This window comes from Dendropsophus ebraccatus, chromosome 2 (genome assembly GCF_027789765.1).
Source record: "Dendropsophus ebraccatus isolate aDenEbr1 chromosome 2, aDenEbr1.pat, whole genome shotgun sequence".
NCBI classification, from domain to species: domain Eukaryota; kingdom Metazoa; phylum Chordata; class Amphibia; order Anura; family Hylidae; genus Dendropsophus; species Dendropsophus ebraccatus.
Genome location: NC_091455.1, coordinates 128,791,105 through 128,812,949, shown reverse-complemented (window position 1 = coordinate 128,812,949; position 21,845 = coordinate 128,791,105). Strand labels below are relative to the sequence as shown.

Here is a 21,845-nt window from a genome sequence, read left to right as displayed (position 1 = left end):
TACAGTGTGCTGTGTGGTGTTACAGGTAGAGAATACAGTGTGCTGTGTGGTGTTACAGGTAGAGAAAACAGCGTGGTGTGTGGTGTTACAGGTAGAGAATACAGCACGCTGTGTGGGTGGGACAACAATAAAATGATAAAGTAATGCAAATAATTCAGTAACACAATGAAACTGCAAAGTGTGAACACAGCCTAGATATTCTGCAACTGCTTTGGGCAGGGAATGTGCCGGGCGGGGAATTTGATGAACAGCTGAGGGAAAGCATTGAATTCTGGAACCTGTAGTACTGTGTACAACTGCTCAACCAGGAAGTGCAGAAACACAAAACAGAACAAATACCCCCAAAACAAATGGATTTTTGGTAGTTTTAAAACTGGAATAGATAGGTAAGTAATGTTTATGCTACTGCAGAAGTTTCATTTCTTTAACCTCTACCTGGAGTTCCCCTTTAACTATCAAGCTGCAGCTGAAATACTGAGCAACACATTGGCCCAGATTTATCAAGCTGTCTGACACCACATTGTGTCCCCCCCCCCCCCCCCCCAGCAACCAATCGCAACTCAGTTTTCATTTTACCAGTGTGGGTTTCTGGCAGCTTGATAAACCTGGGCCAATGATCTGCATGTTGTATGTCATTTAACAGTTAAAGGAGTTGTCCAGAAAAGTTCTTGCCTGTTCTGTTTACCAGTGCTCCACTTCGTCCCACATGCATCACCCTGCCTTGAGACCCCCCTTCTACTATCCAGTGCTAAGAAAAAGCAAAAGCCAAGAACAGACTACAAACAGAGAACTGGTTATCAAGGAAAGACTTCTCCTCTTTTCAAATCCATTACTGGCTTTGGCTTAAAAAATTTGTGAGATAAATCTCTCTGTGTAAACGCACCATTAGGGTACAAACACACGTACAGCATCCACTGCGCATACCTGCCGATTCACTTCTATGGTCTGACATACTTGCAGCGGGATTGTCATCCCGCTGCCAGTATGTTAAAGTCGGCTAACTAAACCCTCACGGCCCTGGTACATACTTTACCAGGTCTCCACTCCGGCTTGCCTAGTGTGGTCCCGGCGCTCAGCCAATCAGCGGGGCAGTGATGCCGATACACTTGTCTCACTCCAACTCCCCCCCTCCTTTAGGCAGCAGGCAGGGCAGGGAAGAGCTTAGAGACTGAGTCGGGAGCAGTGCCTGCTGCTGTCTGATGCCGCCTCCTTCCTCCCAGCCGAGCTGACAGCAGTCTTAGAGCTCCGTCCTGCCCTTTCAGTTGCCTAAGGAAGGAAAGGTGGAGTGAGACAAGGGTAGTGGCATCTTCCCCCGGAGGGAGCGGGCAGTGCAGGTCAGTGATGCAACAGGTCCAGGGAGGTGAGGCGACACTGCATCAGCACTCTGGCTCCACTACATCACGCCGGTGCGGGGGTGAAAGAGGTTCTGTGTCAGTGGGCTGCTGGCTGAGGTGCAGCAGGGGGTGGTCTGTGTCAGTGGGTAACATGTCCTCTCTCTTTTCAATGGACAGGGTTATAATCGCTAACGCAGCCCACTGAAAAAAGGGAGGACACATGTTCTCCATCCTAAAGAGGTGGGGGCCAGAAGATGGGAGCAGGACAGAGTGTACTCAGTTTAGCTCCATTTGGACAAAAGCACAATATTAAATTTTTATGACTATCTTGTTAGAATTAAAAATCCTGCCATGTTCTACTCTCATTCTCTTGTTTTAGTGGTACTCTCCAGAGCCTGAAGGTTTATGGGGGGAATTTATGAAGATATTAATCCCCGCCCCTTTTTTAATGGCAGGATTCACTAAGAGGCGTACACCTCTCAGGGAATCCGGCCGGTCGGATGCCCAAATCTGCGCCCGGTGTACCAAATCCACACCTGCTTCTTGCAGGTGTAGATTTGCGTCATGATTTGCGCCTGCGAGCAGGCGTAAATCATAAAAAATGAGGCGCGGGAGGAGGCCACACCTCCTTCCCGCCTCATCACGCCCCCACAAGCTCCGCCAGCCCGTCCATCGGGCGTGCGGAGCACACGGGAGGCGTACGCCAGGGAGAAAGGGCCAATCTGCACCTTCTCCCTGGCGTACCGTTCCTAAATCCCCCCCATGTATTTTGGTATTTTGAGTGTAGTGGCCTGAAAAGCCTCAAATCCCACATAAATAAATGTTTATACTGACCCTGGACACTGATTGTTAAGATAACTAAATATACAGTGTACTTTAGACAACAAACAATTAAAAAACATTTCATGACACTAGAAACTAAATGAAACAACAATAAAAGTTGTCTAATTAGATTCATAGGATATTTCCAAAATATAAGCAGCCACATGAAAATTATAAGAAAAAAAAATATAGTAAGTTAAAAGATGGCAGAAATTGCACTTTAAACTAAAATCATCCGTCATCTTGCACTTTCTGTAATACTTCTTTTAATTTGTCCATTATTGCAATAGGTCCAGAGTAATTATTGGTTTCTAGCTCTCCCAACATTTTCTGATATTCCTGTGGCAAATCATTCTGTTTTGCTCCCATACACATAACCTGGGGATTAAAGAAAAGAAGTCCATATTTAAAATTCAAGTGTTAATTACATTATCTATTAACTTAAAGTCATATATGCAGACACTGGAACTCTATAACTGGTGATATCCACAAGGTTAATCATTTAGTAGTAAACATTAGACTGTGATGGTGTGGCGCTGCAGCAGACACAGTGGTAAGGGCATGCATTGTATAGTGTCTATAGTAGAAGTGTCACAAGTGTCTATTGTATCAGAACATATACATCAGTGAGTGGTGTATAGCACAGACATAACAATAGGAGAAAGCAACAAGAATAAAAAACAATAAAAGGGGGCACTTATACATGCTCAGTTAGATGTTAACAAAATATACTGGAGCATGTCTAAAGGTGCCTGGAAAAGCAGTAACCAGTCCTGGGAAACTGGGAGAAGCTTCTCCAGGCACCTGAAGTTGAGCGGCAGAGTTCAAAAGGCAGCTGGCTGATAAGCGCTTTGCTTCGCTTGTACTGTAAATTCGCTCATGTCTACTTTATACTTATGTTGACCGAACTGAGTTTTAAGACAATGATAAGCAGACATTGTGCATTACACTAAACGATTATGAGCCTAATTGGCCAAGTACGGTCAATAATCGTTTGGTGTAATAGGGCACTTACCCTTCCCATAGAAAACACAGGAAAAAATTGTATTATTGTTTATCAGCATAAATGACATCCATCCGTCTTTCTGAATTTTAGCTTGTAAATGATTCATTTTGTTTAAAATTGTTCTCACCAGATATTGGAAGTCTATTGGAAGTATTCCGTCACAACAAGAAGTAATAGCAGCTATTAATATAACGTTCGTATATAAAAAGGTAATAGCTCTAGGTGCTTAATTCTTTGACCGTTTAAAAAAAATTTGGGAACCTTGGTCTAGTTCTCCCCTTTTAATAATCCAATTGGTGATTGTTTGGAGAAGTTATGCTCCCTAGGTTTATTCTATCATAACAGATGTTGGGATATTTGAGCTCCTTGGCTTAACATTAGTCTACTTACATTTCATCTACCTGATAGATAAGTACTCTCCTGGATGGTTGACACCCCTATCCATTTCAACCTGAAGACCATGAACACCTTTAGTTCTTTTCTGTCTTTGTGGTTATTTTTTACTTCTGAACTTTTATAATTTACAATGTTCTGATGTCTTGGCACTATAGTGCTTTGGTTTGTTATATAAGAAAATTTTGTTGAAAAATTCAATAAAAGCTATTGAACCAGAAAACACAGGAACGGGTTTAAACACTCCTGTGTATGGGGAGGACGGGAGAGATAACCGTTGAACAAATTAAGACTCGGCCGACAGTTATTTAGGGTGTATGGCCATCTAAAGAGCATAGTAACAGAAATCACATCCTTGTAGAAATACCACGATATATACATACTAAAGCTATGTTCACACATAGTATTTCCATCAGTCTTTTTTCAACCAAAATCAGGAGTGGAACTGACAGGGCAAAGTTAAAATGAAAAGACTTGTTTTCAATCCACTCCTGGTTTTGGTTGAAAAAGACTGATCAAAATACTGACAGAAATAATATGCGTGAACATAGCCTAAGCACAGAAATAGGGACCTGGCCTGCCATCAACCAAAGAAAAATGAAAGGACACCGAGTACTTATGTTTAGAGTGGAGTATGCGGTGACTGTTAGCTACCAAAAAGACAGTGGATTTGACATCCTGTAGGATAGCCAACATTGTTTTGGCCAAACAAACATCTTTACATAACAGACATGCAGGAATTGTGCTAAAAGCATGAGACCCTAAACTCTGCGGAAAATAGTTGTGGCTGGAGGTAGTCATGGTAGTCTGGATGGTATTGACAGGAACAACTACAATCAGAGTAGATGTCCCCTGTAGTCACTGGATGTAATTGAGTATTGTGTCTGATCAGGATTTTATTAATATCTCCAGTCTGCAGTATAGTGATAATCTGCTAACCACCAGTTTGTTATCTGTTTACTATACAATTACTGTATTCACTCTAATGATGATGCTTTCAGTCATAGTATGGTGGGAATGTTTAGTGAAAAAAGACATCATAGTATTGGGGTAATGGGGTAATATTTCATTACTGCATTCAATATTATTTGGGGGTAGAGCTAATCTATGTACACAGATTCCAGCATAATGTATCCTGTTATTCTAAAGGCAACAGAAGTCTTGTAGAACACAATCCATTTTACCGATCACCAGGACCTGGCAGTGTGCTAGGCTAAGTGTCCTCTTAGATGGCCTAATGCTTAGCCGACAGCAAGTTCTTGCAAGACAGCGAGATCAGGGTTCGTTTGCAGTGTCCTTATACGGCACAATCAATCCAGTGGCCAGGCTGCACAAATGATCGCTGTATCATTCGCGTGGCCATTAGCACTCATTGTTATCAATGTATAACAATGTATAACAATACATTTTGTGGGTGCAGAAAAGATTAAGTCAGCCAGAGAGCAGGCGTTTGCTGATGTGACACTTTTATGGTGCGTTTACCGTTCAAATTTTCGCAATAACGATTGCATTTGAGTGATAATCGGCTCGTGTAAACATAGCGAACGATCAAGCGCCGAGCGAGAAATTGTTCTTTGTGATCTTTCAACGTGTTCTCAAATCATCATTGGTCGTTTGCAAAAAATTTGCAGATCGATTTGTGTAAACAGTCTTTCAAAGATTCACCCTATGTGTAAGATGGGCTTAAGCGATCTTAAAAACGATCGCAATAACTATTTTTCTAATGATTTATTCGTCTAAACGCTGATCGTTATAAAAAACAAATTGTTGCTTCAAAATTGTTAAACGATCGATTGGGCAAATTATCGATTCGTGTAAATGGAGCATTACACAGCCCGATTATCAGCTGAATGAGTGCTGCTAGGAAAGCTTACTAACAATAATTGGTCCCTGTAAAAGGATCTTTAGTGTAAATGTGACTAAATAAGTCACAAATCATGCCAAAATTATTAACTTTAAGCCATCACAGAGCAATGATAAACCATAGTTTTATTGTTGACTTTCTCCATTGTTAAAAGCTGCTGCATCCCGCTCTTACTTCTAGGTTTGGCAGGGTGCAGGGGGAGCGAGGACGGTATTACTGAGCTAAATCAGCTTTGCACCTCTGTCTTCAAGATCCCAGAAGGCCCCAGGGACAATTCATAAGCCCTAGGGCCCCCTGGGATCTGAGTAGGAGGCATAAAAGCTGTAGATTATACTCACCTGCGCTTTCCCAGGTCCCTGTCACCAATTGATGTCACAGCCCGGCCACCACTCACAGGGCAGGGAGCAATGGTCGGAAACCAATGCAATGAGCTTCAACAAATAGTGAAAGAAAAGTAAGCAATTCTTTGCATTATCTTTCAGATATTAAAACTTAAGCAGATGAGAATACCCCTTTAGGGTGCCTTCACACCTAATAACGCTGCGAGTCGGCTAGGTCCTGGCAGATCACTGTCATTACATACACGCAGCAGTCTGAACGACCGCTGCGTTATGTAAATCTGCCGGACGCCTCCCGCTCCGCTCTGTGTACATTACCTGTCCTCGCTCCACGGGGTCCCGGCATACTGCTCTCCCGCCCGGGCAATCAATGGCTGCGGCAGGGCAACACACTGATTGGCTGGGTAGGAGAGCAGGACGCCAGGACCCCGTGGAGCGAGGAGGTATGTATAAAGAGCGGAGCAGGAGGCGGCCAGCATCAGAAGGGGTTAAGCGGCCGGCAGATTTACATAACGCAGCGGTGATCTGCCAGTGATCTGCCAGGACCTAGCCGACTCGCAGCGTTAATAACGCTGCAAGTCGGTAAGTGTGAAGGCACCCTTAATACTAAACAATCATCATGTTTTTAAAACATTCGTCCGAACCCAACAGCTTGCATTTGACTCCTAGCAGCTAAAGAAGCTGGATGCAGCCTTAGGGCTTCCAGGGAAACAAGGATACAGCCTATAGCTGTATCCATGTTTTCCAAGAGTCTGTAGGGTGGCATCCAACTTCTCTAGCTGCTGGGAGTCAAATCGTGATGATAAATGTTGAGTATGAGTGTGCCTGTAATAGCGGTGTATTCAGCCTTCAGAGACTAGTGCTTAGTGAGGTGTAAATTGTACCTTTAGTGTGGAGGTATTTTGGATTTTTTTTAATTCTAATGGCTTAGGCTGCATGACATTTAAATTACATAAATTGACATGGCATAAATTACTGTGAATGAAGACAAAAGGCTCAGAAGCAAACAATTTTGGTTCTTTGTTTTATAATGGGTCATGCTTTGTAGAAAGCATTTTTCAGTACATTACCACTACAGATGAGCGAACCACATTTGTTTTGCTTCATATGAAGCAAAGCTGATCTGTGTTTGCATCCTTCAGGCTGGCCACTCCGTACAGAGGGAGGATACTGCCCATAGCTGTATCCATGTTTTCCAGGCGGTCCCAGGGCGTTCTCCTCCCTCTGCACTGAACAGCCAGCCTGAGGAATATGATCGAAGATCAGTTTTGCTTCGTATGAAGCAAAACAAATCTGGTTTACTCATCTCTAATTATTCCCACAACAATACAATAATATAACATAACTGTTACCTGCTTGTATTGAGGAGACGTCAATCCATAAATACATTTATTCATTTTATAGCACCGACAAACAAGCTCGCCATCTGCTGTCTGAACACTGATCTCTATTGGTTCATAGATCCCTCCGGCCACACCCTCTTGGCTAGAAAACAGGGAATGAAAATCAGTCATACATAAAAAGTGTGATTGAAGCAAGCTCTGATTAGACTGTGCGTTTACAGAGAGATTTATCTGACAGATTTTTGAAGCCAAGGCCAGGAATAGACTATAAACAGAGAACAGGTCTTAAAAGGAAAGACTGAGATTTGTCCTATTTTCAAACCTATTCCTGGCTTTGGCTTAAAAAATCTGTCAGATAAATCTCTCTGTGTAAATGCACCATAGTACAGTCAGTACAATAAAAAAATCTACAATAACACTTCTTCCAGTCAAGTGCTATTTCTTCACTAAATCTCCAGTGTACAAAAAGATCTGTCAAGTCGGGACTTCTTTTAAAAGACACAAGAGACATTGGGCCATATTACACCAACAGATTATTTGATCAATTTTTTTAAGCGAAAGCCAGGAATGGATTTGAAAAAAGGAGACCTGTTCTCTGTTTATAGTCTGTTCCTGGCTTTGGCTCAAAAAAATCTGTCAGATAACCTGTTGGTGTAATAGGGCCCTTTCTTTTGAGCCCTCTGTTCTTAAAGGGGTTATCCAGCGCTACAAAAACATGGCCACTTTCTCCCTACTGTTGTCTCCAGTTTGGGTGGGGTTTTGAAACTCAGTTCCATTGAAGTAAATGGAGCTTAATTGCAAACCACACCTGAACTGGAGACAACAGTAGGGGGAAAAGTGGCCATGTTTTTGTAGAACTGGATAACCCCTTTAAAGTGACTGTACCACCAGGCCCAGGCTGAAGCACTGGAGGCGGGCGACCCACCCTTAGTGGGAGGAAACCCTAGCCCCTCTATAATAGGATTTCATTGATTCTAATGGAGTCACATCATGGAGGGGCTGGGGTTTCTTCCCACTAAGGGTGGGTCGGCCCGCCTCCAGTGCTTCAGCCTGGGCCTGGTGGTACAGTCACTTTAAGGAGCATCTGGGCACCTCCTGAGAAGAGGAGAGCCCTTCCACTTGCGATATACTGCTCCTGAATGCCTTCCCTCCCCACCTTACCCCTGACCTAACCCCATGTTTTGTTTTTCTTTCTACTTTTTCTCTTCTACAAAACTGTTTAAAATGTTTATAATGCTTCAATTTTACAGAACTGTTGGAACTAAAATCTCTCCCTGATGTATGTACTGCATTGTATATTGTTGTTAGTTTGGTATACCTCTGTACTTGTATTCTCATTACATCATTGCATGCTTGTGTTTCTTGTTTGGCACTGAGATTTTGACAAATTCAATAAAAAACTGATTTTACATAAAAGACACAAGAAATATGTTTGGAGCTTTATCATGCAACATCGAATTAGTTGCTATCACATACCAATTCTTTCTAATAGCTGAGCCAACTTGTTTTAGTCAAAACAGAACATAAAAGTATTAAGGGCCTGTTCACACTGCAAAAAAACAGGCAGAAATGTCAATTCTTTCATGTCAATTCTTTCAGCAGAGAGCGGAGGAGCCCTATACTTAACATTGGGGCAGTGAGGCAGGCGGAATTCCGAGCTGAATCCGCGGCGGGGATTCTGCTCAGAATTTGGACTGTTTTCCACAGTGTGAACAGACCCTAAGGATAAAAAGTATAAAGACCGTGGCACACACCAGTCCAGAAGCAGCTTAATAAAAGAAGTAATAATGTGCTATAGGCAACAGGTGTTTTCCTATGTTTACACAGCTTCTTCCAATGCTGTGTTTACACAGAACAATTATCGTTTGAATTTTCATGATAATGATGGCATTTGAGAGATAATCCGCTCATGTAAACACAGCGAACGATAAAGCGACGAGCGAGAAACGTTCATTTTGATCTTTCAACATGTTCTCAAATCGTCAATTTCGCCGATTTACACTATGTGTGAGATAGGCTTAAGCGATCTTAAAACAATCGCAATAACAAATTTTCCAAACGATATATTGTTCCTTCTAAACGTTGACGTTATAAAAAACACATTGTTACTTCGAAATCGTTAATCGTTTGATTAGGCGAATTACAGCATTAGGCTGGGTTCACACTACGTATATTTCAGTCAGTATTGTGGTCCTCATATTGCAACCAAAACCAGGAGTGGATTGAAAACACAGAAAGGATCTGTTCACACAATGTTGAAATTGAGTGGATGGCCACCATTTAATGGCAAATATTTGCTGTTATTTTAAAGGGAACCTGTCACCCCCCGTGCCGGGGTATCAGGCTCCCGACCCCCCGTTACAGCCCCCTATACTCACCTGATCCCGCCTTGTTCCGCTTCTGGATCCGGTCGGGTCACGGAGATATCAGCCGCTGCAGCCAGACACGCACGCTGAGAGATGAGTCCAACGCTCATAGAGAATGATGGAGCGATGGACTCTCCGTCATTCTCTATGAGCGTTGGACTCATCTCTCAGCGCGCGCGCCGGGCTGCGGCGGTTGAGATCTCCGTGACCCGACCGGATCCAGAAGCGGGACCAGTCAGGTTCAGGTGAGTATAGGGGGCTGTAGCGGGGGGTCGGGAGCCTGTCACCCTGGCACGGGGGTGACAGGTTCCCTTTAAAACAACGGCTGTTGTATTGAAATAATGGCAGTTATTTACTGTTATATGGCAGCCATCCACTCAATTTCAACATTGTGTGAACAGATCCTTTCTGTGTTTTTAATCCACTCCTGGTTTTGGTTGCAATATGAGGACCACAATACTGACTGAAATATACGTAGTGTGAACCCAGCCTCAGGGTGCATTTACACAGACAGATTTATCTGACAGATTTTTGAAGCCAAATCCAGGAACAGACTAGAAACGGGGATCAGGTCATAAAGGAAAGACTGTGATTTCTCCTCTTCTCAGATCCATTCCTGACTTTGGCTTCAATAGGCTATCCGATAAATCTCTCATTGCCGAATTATTAAGACCAACAAGTGTGGGGAGTGGCTCACTGGTGTGGAGGGTGTAGTTGTCAGCTTGTATTTCTTTATTGTGGCATAAAACTATTACGTTTGGTGAAATCATTGACCTCTCAATTACTTCACCTCTCTTTAAGGCCTAGTTTACATATATAAGATGCATCCGTTTACGTTTTTTGTAAAAAACTGACTGCAACTGATATCACAACTGATGGCAAAAAGGTCATCAGTTGTCATCAGGTTTTATATCATTTTTTAATGAAAAACCATCAGTTGCCATCAGTTAATATCAGTTGCAATCAGTTTATTTCTTTAGTTGTCATGTGTTTTTTCAAATACAGTATATAGGGGCCATCTAATAGGGGGCAGCACCAGAACAGGAGATAAAATATTGTGGACAACTTTTACATGGGAGTCCTCTAGAGCAGGGTTAGGGAACCTTGGCTCTCCAGCTGTTGCAAAACTACAACTCCCATCATGCCTGGATATCCCAGACATGATGAGAGTTGTAGTTGTGCAACAGCTGGAGAGCCAAGGCTCCTACCCCTGTCCTAAATGGTGCTGCACTGTATAGAGGGGCTGGGGGGGCCAATGGTCACAAGAGTTTAATGTCGGGGCAGGGACAGGGACTACTCCATGGAGCGCCGGAGGCAAAAGCCAGAGGATGCATAATGCATGTGTCTGCACACGGCATGCCTCCGGCGCCCCATAGACTTTAGTGGATGCACTGCCGGATAGCTGACCTGGCCGTACGTCAGAACGCTGCATGCTGCAGTATTGCAACCAAAACCAGGAGTGGATTAAAAACACAGAAAGGATCTGTTCACACAATGTTGAAATTGAGTGGATGGCCGCCATTTAATGGCAAATATTTGCTGTTCTTTTAGAACAACGGCTGTTATATTGAAATAATGGCCGTTATTTACTGTTATAAGGCAACCATCCACTCAATTTCAACATTGTGTGGACAGAGCCTTTCTGTGTTTTTAATCCACTTCTGGTTTTGGTTGCAATACTGACTGAAATATACGTAGTGTGAACGCAGCCTCAGGGTCCTTTTACACAGAGAGATTTATCTCACAGATTTTTTAAACCAAAGCCAGGAATGGATTTGGAAAGAGGTGAAGTGAAATCTTTTCTTTATGACCTATTCTCTGTTAATAGTTTGTTCCTGGTTTTGGCTTCAAAAATCTGTCAGATAAATCTCTCTGTGTAAAAGGACCCTCAGACTGAAACCAAAACAACATTTCATGCATGACATACAGCAGCTGATAAGTATAGGAAAAATTACAAATCTATACAACTTTCTGAGACCAGTTGATTTAAAAAAAATATATTTTGCCGAATAACCCCTTTAAATACAAGCCTTACTCTAAAAAGAAAAAGCTACTCCAAAAAGTACAAAAAAGAACTCGGCATAATGTGCGATTGTTGTTCATGGAAAAAAAATTACACCTGCCTTGAAAATAACCTTTTTTTTAAAAAAAGATAAGCGGGGCTTCACAGCCATCCTGCCCCATCCTGATTAGGTCACCGAGCAGGCATGGCTTAAAGGAGAAGTCCGGCCACAAAGTATTTTTTCACTATGTTATTACTTATGGAAAGTTAGACAAATTCCTAATGTACATTAACTATGGGAAATGCACATATAGGGCTATTTCCCTTAATTTAGTAGATCATGGAGTGTTCAAATTCTCTCAAAAACTGTGACGTCATCAGGTGTATTTCCTATGGAGTGTCTAGCAGAGGGCGCAGTACGTGTAGCAGTCTATGGACTGTAATGAAGTATATAGAAGAGTATGTAATGTAATGTAAAAACTACACTTTATTAATGGACACTATGTATGGAATAGAGATGAGCGAACCTGGAGCATGCTCGAGTCTATCCGAACCCGAACTTTCGGCATTTGATTAGCGGTGGCTGCTGAAGTTGGATAAAGCCTTAAGGCTATGTGGAAAACATGGATATAGTCATTGCCTGTATCCATGTTTTCCAGACAACCTTAGAGCTTTATCCAAGCAGCCCCCGCTAATCAAATGCCGATCGTTAAGGTTCGGATGGACTCGAACCCAAACACGGTTTGCTCATCTTTAGTATGGAGTAATTTGGGGAGCAAGAACACTTGTTCCCCAAATGAAGGGTACCGAGCAGGAAGGGAGAGAGGTGCCTGTGCATCTAACTACCTCCTCCCTCCCTCCCTGCTTGGTGCAGTGGGACAGATATACACTACTACTCCTCCCATCATCTGTTCTTGCTCCACAAATTATGCCATACACATAGTCCATTAATAAAGTGTAGTTTTTACATTACACTACATACTCTTCTATATACTTCAATACAGTCCATAGACTTCTACATATACTGCGCTCCCTGCTGTAGACTTCTTAGGAATTACACCTGATTCATGACGTCACGGTTTTTGAGAGAATTTGAACACTCCATGATCTACTAAATTAAGGGAAATAGCCCTATATGTGCATTTACCATAATTAATGTACATTAGGAATTTGTCTAACTTTCCATAAGTAATAACATAGTAAAAAATACTTTTGGCAGGACTTCTCCTTTAACCGGCAATTACATCATGGGGGTGGGGCATACATCGCCGATGTGGGCAGAAATATTGGGTTCCACATTCATTAGGCCCATCCCTATGGCACTGTCTACCAACTACATCATGCATTTTTGAGGGGAAAGACCACAAAGAAATCCTTAATACAGTAAGGTATGAAATGTCCAGAATATAAGCTTAAGAAGGGTGCTGAGAACTCTATATATGGAAAGGGGGTGACAATATCCCTCTAATGATGCGTTCACACCTACAGGATCTGAAGCTGATTTTCAGCAGCAGATTTCATTTAAATAACCGAACACAGCATCAAATCTGCTGCAGATCTGCTGCAGATCCTGTAGGTGTGAACGCACCCTAAGGCTATGTTTACATTTGTTAATAGACTATGGTTGGAGTATGCCTTGACTTTCCAGCAGAACGGTATGCCAACGTATACCACGACATACCCAAGCCATGCCCATTCAAGTAAATGAACAAATAATGGTTTTTGAGTGACCATGTTTGGCCCATTGGCAATTTTTGAGGGAGGGACTGCAGAACACAGGCAAACATGGTTTTAGGTCTTGCAAAACTGCAGTAAATGCTAAGAAATGGATTAAACATAGTTGCTAGAAGATTATGTTCAGTCCATTGGGCATGGCGTGGGTACACTGTGGTGTACTTTGGCATACTGCTTTGTCAGTATGTCAGCATAAGTACCAATTGTAGTCCACAGATGGCAATATCCAATATAGGTAGGAAATACAGCATTGTGTACAGTTTTCTGTGATTCCCTAATCCACCGAGATTGGTGGGTCCCATCTCCTCCCAGCTCTGAGTTCCTTTGGTTCTCATGATGCTGTGATAGACACTGACTAACATATAACAACCAGTACTGCAAAGAATTGCAATGTTTGAGGTCGCCTCCAATGCTTCGCTGTACAATTGTAACACAATGTAACACACATTTACAGTTTCTATCCAACCACGCTAATGAAGTGCTCAGCTTCTTACATTTCAGGCCTCTTGCTGTTCAGTTGATCCGTCTCCGGTCATGTCATTTGTGAATATAGGATGAATGTAATTCAGCACAAGGGACAGGATCTACTAACATTTGATGTGCAAGGGGCCTTTAACCCCTTAACGACACAGGGCGTATATTCACGTCGTGTGGTCGCCTTGGGGACTTCAGAGGGGGCCTGCGTGGCAACCCCTCTCTGAACCGCTGTGGTCCCGGGTGCGGCATGTAGCCCTGGGCTATTAGCGGGCACGGTCCGATCGCCGTGCCCGCTAATCAGCATTTTAAATGCAGCTGTCAAAAGTTAACAGCTGCATTTAAAATGCTTGCTGTTCCACTCTCTGGTGTCTAGTGGGGTGGATCGCCCCCGCGGGACGTTGTCCCGGAGAAGCGATCCACACATCCGGTACCTTCCGGGGTCTGTGCCATAATGGCACTGATCCCGGCTCAGCACTCAATTGCTTTCGGCTGAAGCAGCCGAAAGCAATCCAGTGCCTATCTCATTGATCTATGCTTTATAACTATACTGCATAGATCTCAATGAGAGATCAGTGTGCATATACTAGAAGTCCCCCAGGGGGACTTCTAGTATATGTGTTAAAAAAAAAGTGTTATTATTAATAAAAAGCCCCCTCCCCTAATAAAAACAAATACCTCCCAAATAAAATAAAAAAATGTTTTTTTTTACAATTTCACCACACTTTGAATTCTTTTTGGGCTTTGCAGTGTACTTTATGAAAAAATTAAGCCGGTCATTGCAAAGTACAATTAGTGGCGCAAAAAATAAGGTCTCATGTGGGTTTCTAGGTGAAGAAATGCAAGTGCTATGGCCTTTTAAGCACAAGAAGGAAAAAAAAGGAAGTGCAAAAATGCAAATTGGCTCTGTGGGTTAAATATGCTGAATGTGCAAAGATCCTTACATGTCCAAGGAATCCAGGCTGGAAATGTCCATTTTCCATACAACTCCCCAAACTTTATCACCCTCACTTTCAACTACTGTAGCCACTCCTCCATGCCATCGTGAGCTCTGGTTGCCTTTGTGGTTGCCAAATGCCAGTTTGAAGTCCTAAAACAAACAAACAAACAACTTTTAATACTGGTAGCAAATCCTGACATCATTATAAGGGTGCCTTTACACATACCGTATCGCTGCGTATTTATCGCACAAAACTCGTGTTAAACTCTCCTGTGAAAATCAAAACTCGCATGTACAATTCGCACCAAACACGCACCAAAATTGCACCAAACACGCAGCGAGAATACACATACATTGACTTTATATCAATCAGTATCACTGTGGATTTATGTGCGAGAAACTCGCAGCTATACGGTACGTGTGAAGGCACCCTAAGGGTCTGTCCACACGTACAGACTCGCAGCATAAATCTCTCTGCGAGTATGTAGTAAAAGGGACCCACCAGGACCTGACAGACTCGCAGCGAGATTTATGCTGCGAGTCTGTAATTCTGAACCGGGCGGGAGAGCAGGACAGCGGGACCCCATGCAGCGAGGACAGGTAAGGTATATAGACACAGCGGGGCGGGAGCCGAAGGGCCGGATCGCCCCCAGTGGGAGAAAAAAACCCTCCTCTATGACAAGGCTCCATTGATTCTAATGGAAGGGGAGGGGGCTTCCTCCCACTAGGGGTGGGCCAGCCCGCCCCCAGTGCTTCGCCCCCAGCCCGGTACCCGCGAATAGAACGGTGCTTTACACAGGAAAGGGGCCGCGGTTCAAAAGAAGGACGGTGGCACCGGCTTTGTCGCAATGTTCTATACATGGGCAATACTTTAAGCGAACGTACCTAATGGTACTAATGGCACTTTAAATCCAAAATAATAGGTGATCACTTGAGCTTTTCTGATCCTATTCTTACAAAGATGAAAAACAACAAATGAATTTATTTGAATTGCATATATTTCCAATTTGTTAGCTTTGAAGTCACTTATGCTTTACGGTCCAAAAGGTTTCCTTCATTATATATATATATATATATATATATATATATATATATACACACACACACACACACACATATATATATATATATATATATATATATATATATATATATATATATATATATATTTTTTTTTTTATTTGCATCAGGAGGCAGATTAACAAAATACAGCCTTCACCATGCGGTATAATTTATGATATCGTTTTATAGTTTGAGCCATTATGATTCCAAATATGTAGAGGTTTTTTTTTAACTTTATGTTTTATATATATATTGGTTGTGGTAAGAATTACTTTATAAGGGTACTTTCTGCTGCAAATTTGATGGTGCGGATTTAACTAATGTAAATAAATAGCTAAAATCTGCAGCATTAAAAGGGGTACTCCGGAGGGGGGGCTATTTTGGGATCTGGCCGGGAAGAAGGTGGCTGAGGGAAACGACGTCCACTCACCTCCCCGGTTCCAGCGGCGAGTCTGGTCCCCGGACGCTTCCCAGTGTCTGACGCGGGCTCGAGACGTGACACCTCAAGTCCGGTCAGCCAGTCAGAGGCGAGATCCGTTTCAAGTCTGCTCAGATCCCGCCTCTGTCACTGACTGGCTGAGTGGGCCTGACATGTCACATCCCAGGTCTCCACTCAGACTCAGAAGCGACCAGGACTGGGGGACCGGAGCTGCGTTATACCAGCATCACTGCTGGAGGTGGGGAGGTAGGTGCATGTTATGTTCAGCCACCTCCTCGACTCTTTAAGGGTGCGTTCACACCTACAGGATCTGCAGCAGAACACAAAACCTATATTAGGGTCTCTGACCAATAATTACCAAATAGGGTTAACTCCATGTAACCAAAACCAAAGAAAAAACCCTAAATCACATGCAAATCATATGCCAAAGCTATTTTCCAAAATGTCAATACTTTATTATTTTATAAATCCCAAACCTATCCCATAAAATTTACATATACACATTAGACACTTAAAAACATGGTGCAGGGGACCATACAGATATCAAACATATTACAATACAACAACAAAAAAAAAGGGGAAAGAAAATATAATGGTTTAACAAATAATGGGGATTCCAAATGGCTAGAATCTAATATTTAAAGTGCAATGTGCAACCCATATACATCCGACCTAGTACTGAGTATGGAAAAAAGTATATCTATACATCACATGGCTGAAATTGCCACCAATGAATTAGTTAAACCTCAGACCACTGCCAAACACATGGAATCCCAATCCCCTTATGATGCGGCCCCTGCACCTCACCCTCCAACGCGTTTCGTAGACCTTTCTCAAGGAGTGGTTTTTTTTTTTTGGTTTTTTTTTGTTGTATTGTAATATGTTTGATATCTGTATGGTCCCCTGCACCATGTTTTTAAGTGTCTAATGTGTATATGTAAATTTTATGGGATAGGTTTGGGATTTATAAAATAATAAAGTATTGACATTTTGGAAAATAGCTTTGGCATATGATTTGCATGTGATTTAGGGTTTTTTCTTTGGTTTTAGGATCTGCAGCAGATCTGATGCTGTGTTCAGTTATTTAAATGAAATCTGCTGCAGAAAATCAGCTGCAGATCCTGTAGGTGTGAACGCACCATAAAAGAAAAAAAAATCAGATCCCTGACTTCTCCTTTAATAAATGCCCCCCTATGTCTGTACATTGCACTGTATGGGGCGCCTAGAGCTCCTTAGTAATGGCTTAGAACAATTTGAGCAGTAAACAGCTGAAAAGACAGACAGATAGGAGATTTATCAAACTGGTGTAAAGTAAAACTGGCTCAGTTGCCCCTAGCAACCAGATTCCACCTTTCATTCCTCACAGACTCTTTGGAAAATAAAACGTGGAATCTGATTGGTTGCTAGGGGCAACTGAGACAGTTTTACTTTACACCATGTTTGATAAATCTCCCCCATAGAGTTTAAAAATGAAATATCCACGGAATTCCGCTGTCTGTCCGTGCGCCTGTGCGCCTTTCCGACGGCTCCATAGACACCATTCTATGGGCCGGCGTATTCTGCTGTGTGCCGAAAGAAGTGACATGTCACTTCTTTTGGCGGATAGCGGAATACGCCGGCCCATAGAATGGTGTCTATGGAGTCGGTGGAAAGGCACGCGACTGTGCGCACAGACAGACAGTGGAATTCCGCGGATATTATCCGCGAGAATTCCTCAGTATGAACCCACCCCGTGTGTGAGCCAAAGCTGAGGGGCTGCAGGGCTCCGTGTGGAGATGCTGACTCACCAGGACTCCCAGCTCCTCCCCACTATACATAGAGCAGTATACAGGTGGCCTCCATTCATCACTTGCACACATCTATATGAAGCGGCATACACTTCACTATAGAAGAGTGTACCTCTTACTGAAATAAAGTGTCACTACAGAGCAGTATGCCCCATACTACAGAGGGTCTATACAGCAGTACCCCGGCGCCCCATTCAGCACACACGTCAGATAAGGCGGCACCTTCAGCATGGCTATGGAGTGGAACGAGGCAGACGGGTTGTCCAGCAGGATCCGCTCTTTCAGTAAGTTGCTCCCATAGGCAAAGTAGTAGAAGGAGTCGTGTCCCGGCTGCAGGCCGGCCGTGTTCTTGCCCTCCATGCTGCCTGTGCTAGTGCAGGATGTGCGCTCTGTCACCGCCACATAACCGGCTGTCACCGCAGCACCACGCGGCTCCCTCCCCTTTGTCTCACGGGAACGCGGAGATTCCGGCCCGGGAGCGCGCCTCATAGACACCTCAGAGTCAGGTCTTACCCTGGTGACGGGGAATGTACCGGAGAGCAGCGTGATGCCCGGGCAGTGTCACACAAGGGCACATGCTGAGCGTGCTGGTCACCCGTGGGAGTCATAGGAATAGTGTGTACAATGCCCGGATCCCTCTAGGACGCACCTAGTTTGCACACACAGCGATCTTTCTGGTATCACTGCGCTTCTAGAGTGAGAACCCTGTCATGTTTCTGTAAGGTTCTGGACACTACATTCTAGAGTAATTCTATGTGGCTGATTTTATAACAGCACCTTATTACACCTCATACATGTTATATTATGCACATAAACAATGCTATCATTATTGTTATATCGTTTTATTTTACTACTACTCCTAAAAATACTTGTTTATAGATGGTGTTGTTACACCTTGAGGGGTTAACAATAGTCAATTGTTGGGATGTGTGCTATTTCTTCTTTATGTAAACACCCATTGTTCAGATACCCTAAAGAGAACAATTGAGACCATGAGCTCTGATGATACTATTGTTGTGGCACCTTAGAATCTGGACAATAAGTTACAAAATCTAAATAAGTTGTTTAACCCTTAGAACGTTTTCGGTTTTCCCTCCTTGTGCTTAAAAGGCCATAGCAGTTGCTTTTTTCCACCTAGAAACCCACATGAGCCCTTGTTTTTTGCACCACTAATTGTACTTTGCAATGACAGTCTGAATTTTTTCATAAAGTACACTGCGTAACCAGAAAAAAATTCAATGTGTGGTGAAATTGTAAAAAAAAACAAAAACACATTTCTTTTATTTGTTTTTTTTTTCGTTTTTACGCTTTTTGCCCTGTGGTAAAACTGACTTGTTATGTATGTTCCTCAAGTCGTTACGATTAAAACGATATGTAACATGTATAACTTTTATTTTATCTGATGGCCTGTAAAAAATTAAAAGCATTGTTAACAAATATATGTTCCTTAAAATCGCTCTATTCACGTGTTTATAGCGCTTTTATCTTTAGTCTATGGGGCTGTGTGAGGTGTCATTTTTTGCGCCATGATGTTTACTTTCTATCGGTACCTTGATTGCGCATATACGACTTTTTGATCGCTTTTTATTACAATTTTTCTGGATTTGATGCGACCAAAAATGAGCAATTTTGCACTTTATTATTCTTTTGCGCTGACGCCGTTTACCGTGCGAGATCAGGAATGTGATTAATTAATAGTTCGGGCGATTACGCAACATGTTTATTTATTTTTATTTATAACATGGGAAAAGGGGGGTGATTCAAACATTTATTAGGAGAGGGGGCTTTTTATTTATAATAACACTTTTATTTTTACTTTAACACTTATACTAGACGCCCCCTAAGGGACTTCTAGTATAAGTTCTCTGATCTCTCATACAGATCTATGCTGCATAGATATGCAGCATAGATCGATGAGATAGGCACATTATGTAATCTTTTTATTGGGGGATTAGCTATGGTGTATTTTAAAAATGTTTTAACCCTTTAAGGACATGGCCCATTTTCGTTTTTACGTTTTCGGTTTTTCCTCCTTGTGTTTAAAAGGTCATAGCACTTGCATTTTTCCACCTAGAAACCCACATGAGCCCTTATTTTTTGCGTCACTAATTGTACTTTGCAATTACAGGCTGAATTTTTGCATAAAGTACACTGCGAAACCAGAAAAAAATTCAAAGTGTGGTGAAATTGAAAAAAAAAACGCATTTCTTTTATTTGGGGGAAATGTGTTTTTACGCCATTCACCCTGGGGTAAAACTGACTTGTTATGCATGTTCCTCAAGTTGTTACGATTAAAACGATATATAACATGTATAACTTATATTGTATCTGATGGCCTGTAAAAAATTCAAACCGTTGTTAACAAATATACGTTCCTTAAAATCGCTCCATTCCCAGGCTTATAGCGCTTTTATCCTTTGGTCTATGGGGCTGTGCGAGGTGTCATTTTTTGCGCCATGATGTGATCTTTCTATCGGTACCTTGATTGCCCATATACGTCTTTTTGATCGCTTTTTATTAAATTTTTTCTGGATTTGATGCGACCAAAAATGCGCAATTTTGCACTTTGGGATTTTTTTTGCGCTGACGCCGTTTACCGTACGAGATCAGGAATGTGATTAATTAATAGTTCGGGCGATTACGCACGCGGCGATAGCAAACATGTTTATTTATTTATTTATTTGTTTACTTTTATTTAAAACCTGGGAAAAGGGGGGTGATTCAGACTTTTATTAGGGGAGGGGGCTTTTTACTATAAACAACACTTTTTTTTTTTTTTTTTACACATATACTAGAAGCCCCCCTAGGGGACTTCTAGTATATACACTGTGATCTCTCATTGAGATCTCTGCAGCATAGATATGCTGCAGAGATCCATGAGATCGGCACTCGTTTGCTTTCGGCTGCTGCAGCCGGAAACAAACGAGTGCCGAGCCGAGGACGGCGCCATCTTGGACGCGTCCCCGGCCGGCATCAGTAACGGAGATCGCTCCTCCGGGACAAGGTCCCGGAGGAGCGATCTCCCCCACTAGACACCAGGGAAACGTTGCCTCCGGTAATCGGAGGCAGCTGTCAACTTTGACAGCTGCCTCCGATTAGCTAATTAGCGGGCACGGCGATCAGACCGTGCCCGCTAATAGCGGCGGTCCCGGGCTACACGCGGCACCCGGGATCGCGGCACTTCAAAGCGGGGCCGCCGCGCGGCCCCGCTTTCAAGTGCAAGTGAGGACATAGGACGTACCGGTACATCCTTTGTCCTTAAGAGGTTAATTTAAAGCGTAACTGTCATGTTTTTATTTATTGCAGAAATCAGTAGTTTAAGCGATTTTAAGAAACTCTGTAATAGGTTTCATCAGTCAAAAAAGCCTCCTTCTGTACTCAAGAAGCAATCTCCCAGCCTCCCCCCCTGACTTCTTATCTGTGCATTATCAGGCAAACACGTCTTCATTACAGAGAAGCCAGTGAAGACGGGCTCTGCTCTCTCCATTGTAAGCCTATGAAGGGGGGAGGGGCTGGGGGAGATGAGGGAGCAGGAAGAGGTGACATGAAGGTCAGCTGTTTGTAGACTCTCTGGGCACCTAAAACGCTGGATTCTGGGGTCAGAAAGGTCAGTGCTTATCTATGAACTTACTGAGAGAAGATTGCAGGGTGTTGTGCTGTGCAGGACTGCTCCGTGCTCAGTCACTCCTAACAGCCCCTCCCCTCTCCATAGCCACATAATGGACACAGAAATCCTGCTTCATCTGATGTGAGGGGGGAGGCTGGGAGATTGCTTTTTCAGTCCAGAAGGAAACTCTTTTAGTACATAAAACCTATTACAGAGTTTCTTAAAATCGCTTGTACTATTGATAGTTAATGTTTTCAGAAAAATGACCCTGAAATGACAGTTACGCTTTAACACTTTTTATGCCCACCCTTAGGGGACTAACATTTTTACATTG

General features: G+C 42.8%; 1 protein-coding gene across 2 annotated transcripts; it reads right to left on the bottom strand.

The window, feature by feature from the left end:
- Window positions 1-2,257: 2,257 nt before the first annotated feature.
- On the bottom strand, window positions 2,258-18,345 carry GGCT (gamma-glutamylcyclotransferase). Of its 2 annotated transcripts, XM_069960279.1 has the most exons (5): window positions 18,127-18,345; window positions 14,621-14,766; window positions 7,110-7,242; window positions 5,758-5,850; window positions 2,447-2,534 (listed from the first exon to the last, which is right to left on the bottom strand). In XM_069960279.1, the coding sequence occupies exons 1-4, from the start codon at window positions 18,262-18,264 to the stop codon at window positions 5,779-5,781; spliced, it is 489 nt and encodes a 162-aa protein (XP_069816380.1). In that variant the 5' UTR covers window positions 18,265-18,345; the 3' UTR covers window positions 2,447-2,534; window positions 5,758-5,778. The 2 variants fall into 2 exon arrangements, with proteins under 2 accessions (XP_069816379.1, XP_069816380.1); XM_069960278.1 differs by lacking the exon at window positions 5,758-5,850 and having other exon boundaries at window positions 2,258-2,534.
- Between the last annotated feature and the right edge of the window lie 3,500 nt (window positions 18,346-21,845).

Bases quoted from the DNA above. Each gene is read 5' to 3' on its own strand.
- GGCT (XM_069960278.1), bottom strand. From the start codon at position 18,264: ATGGAGGGCAAGAACACGGCCGGCCTGCAGCCGGGACACGACTCCTTC. The intron at 14,767-18,126 runs GTGCCGCCTTAT...TGTTTGTTTTAG, and splicing joins ACTCCATAGCCATGCTGAAG to GACTTCAAACTGGCATTTGG. The intron at 2,535-7,109 runs GTAACAGTTATG...TTTAATCCCCAG, and splicing joins CGTCTCCTCAATACAAGCAG to GTTATGTGTATGGGAGCAAA.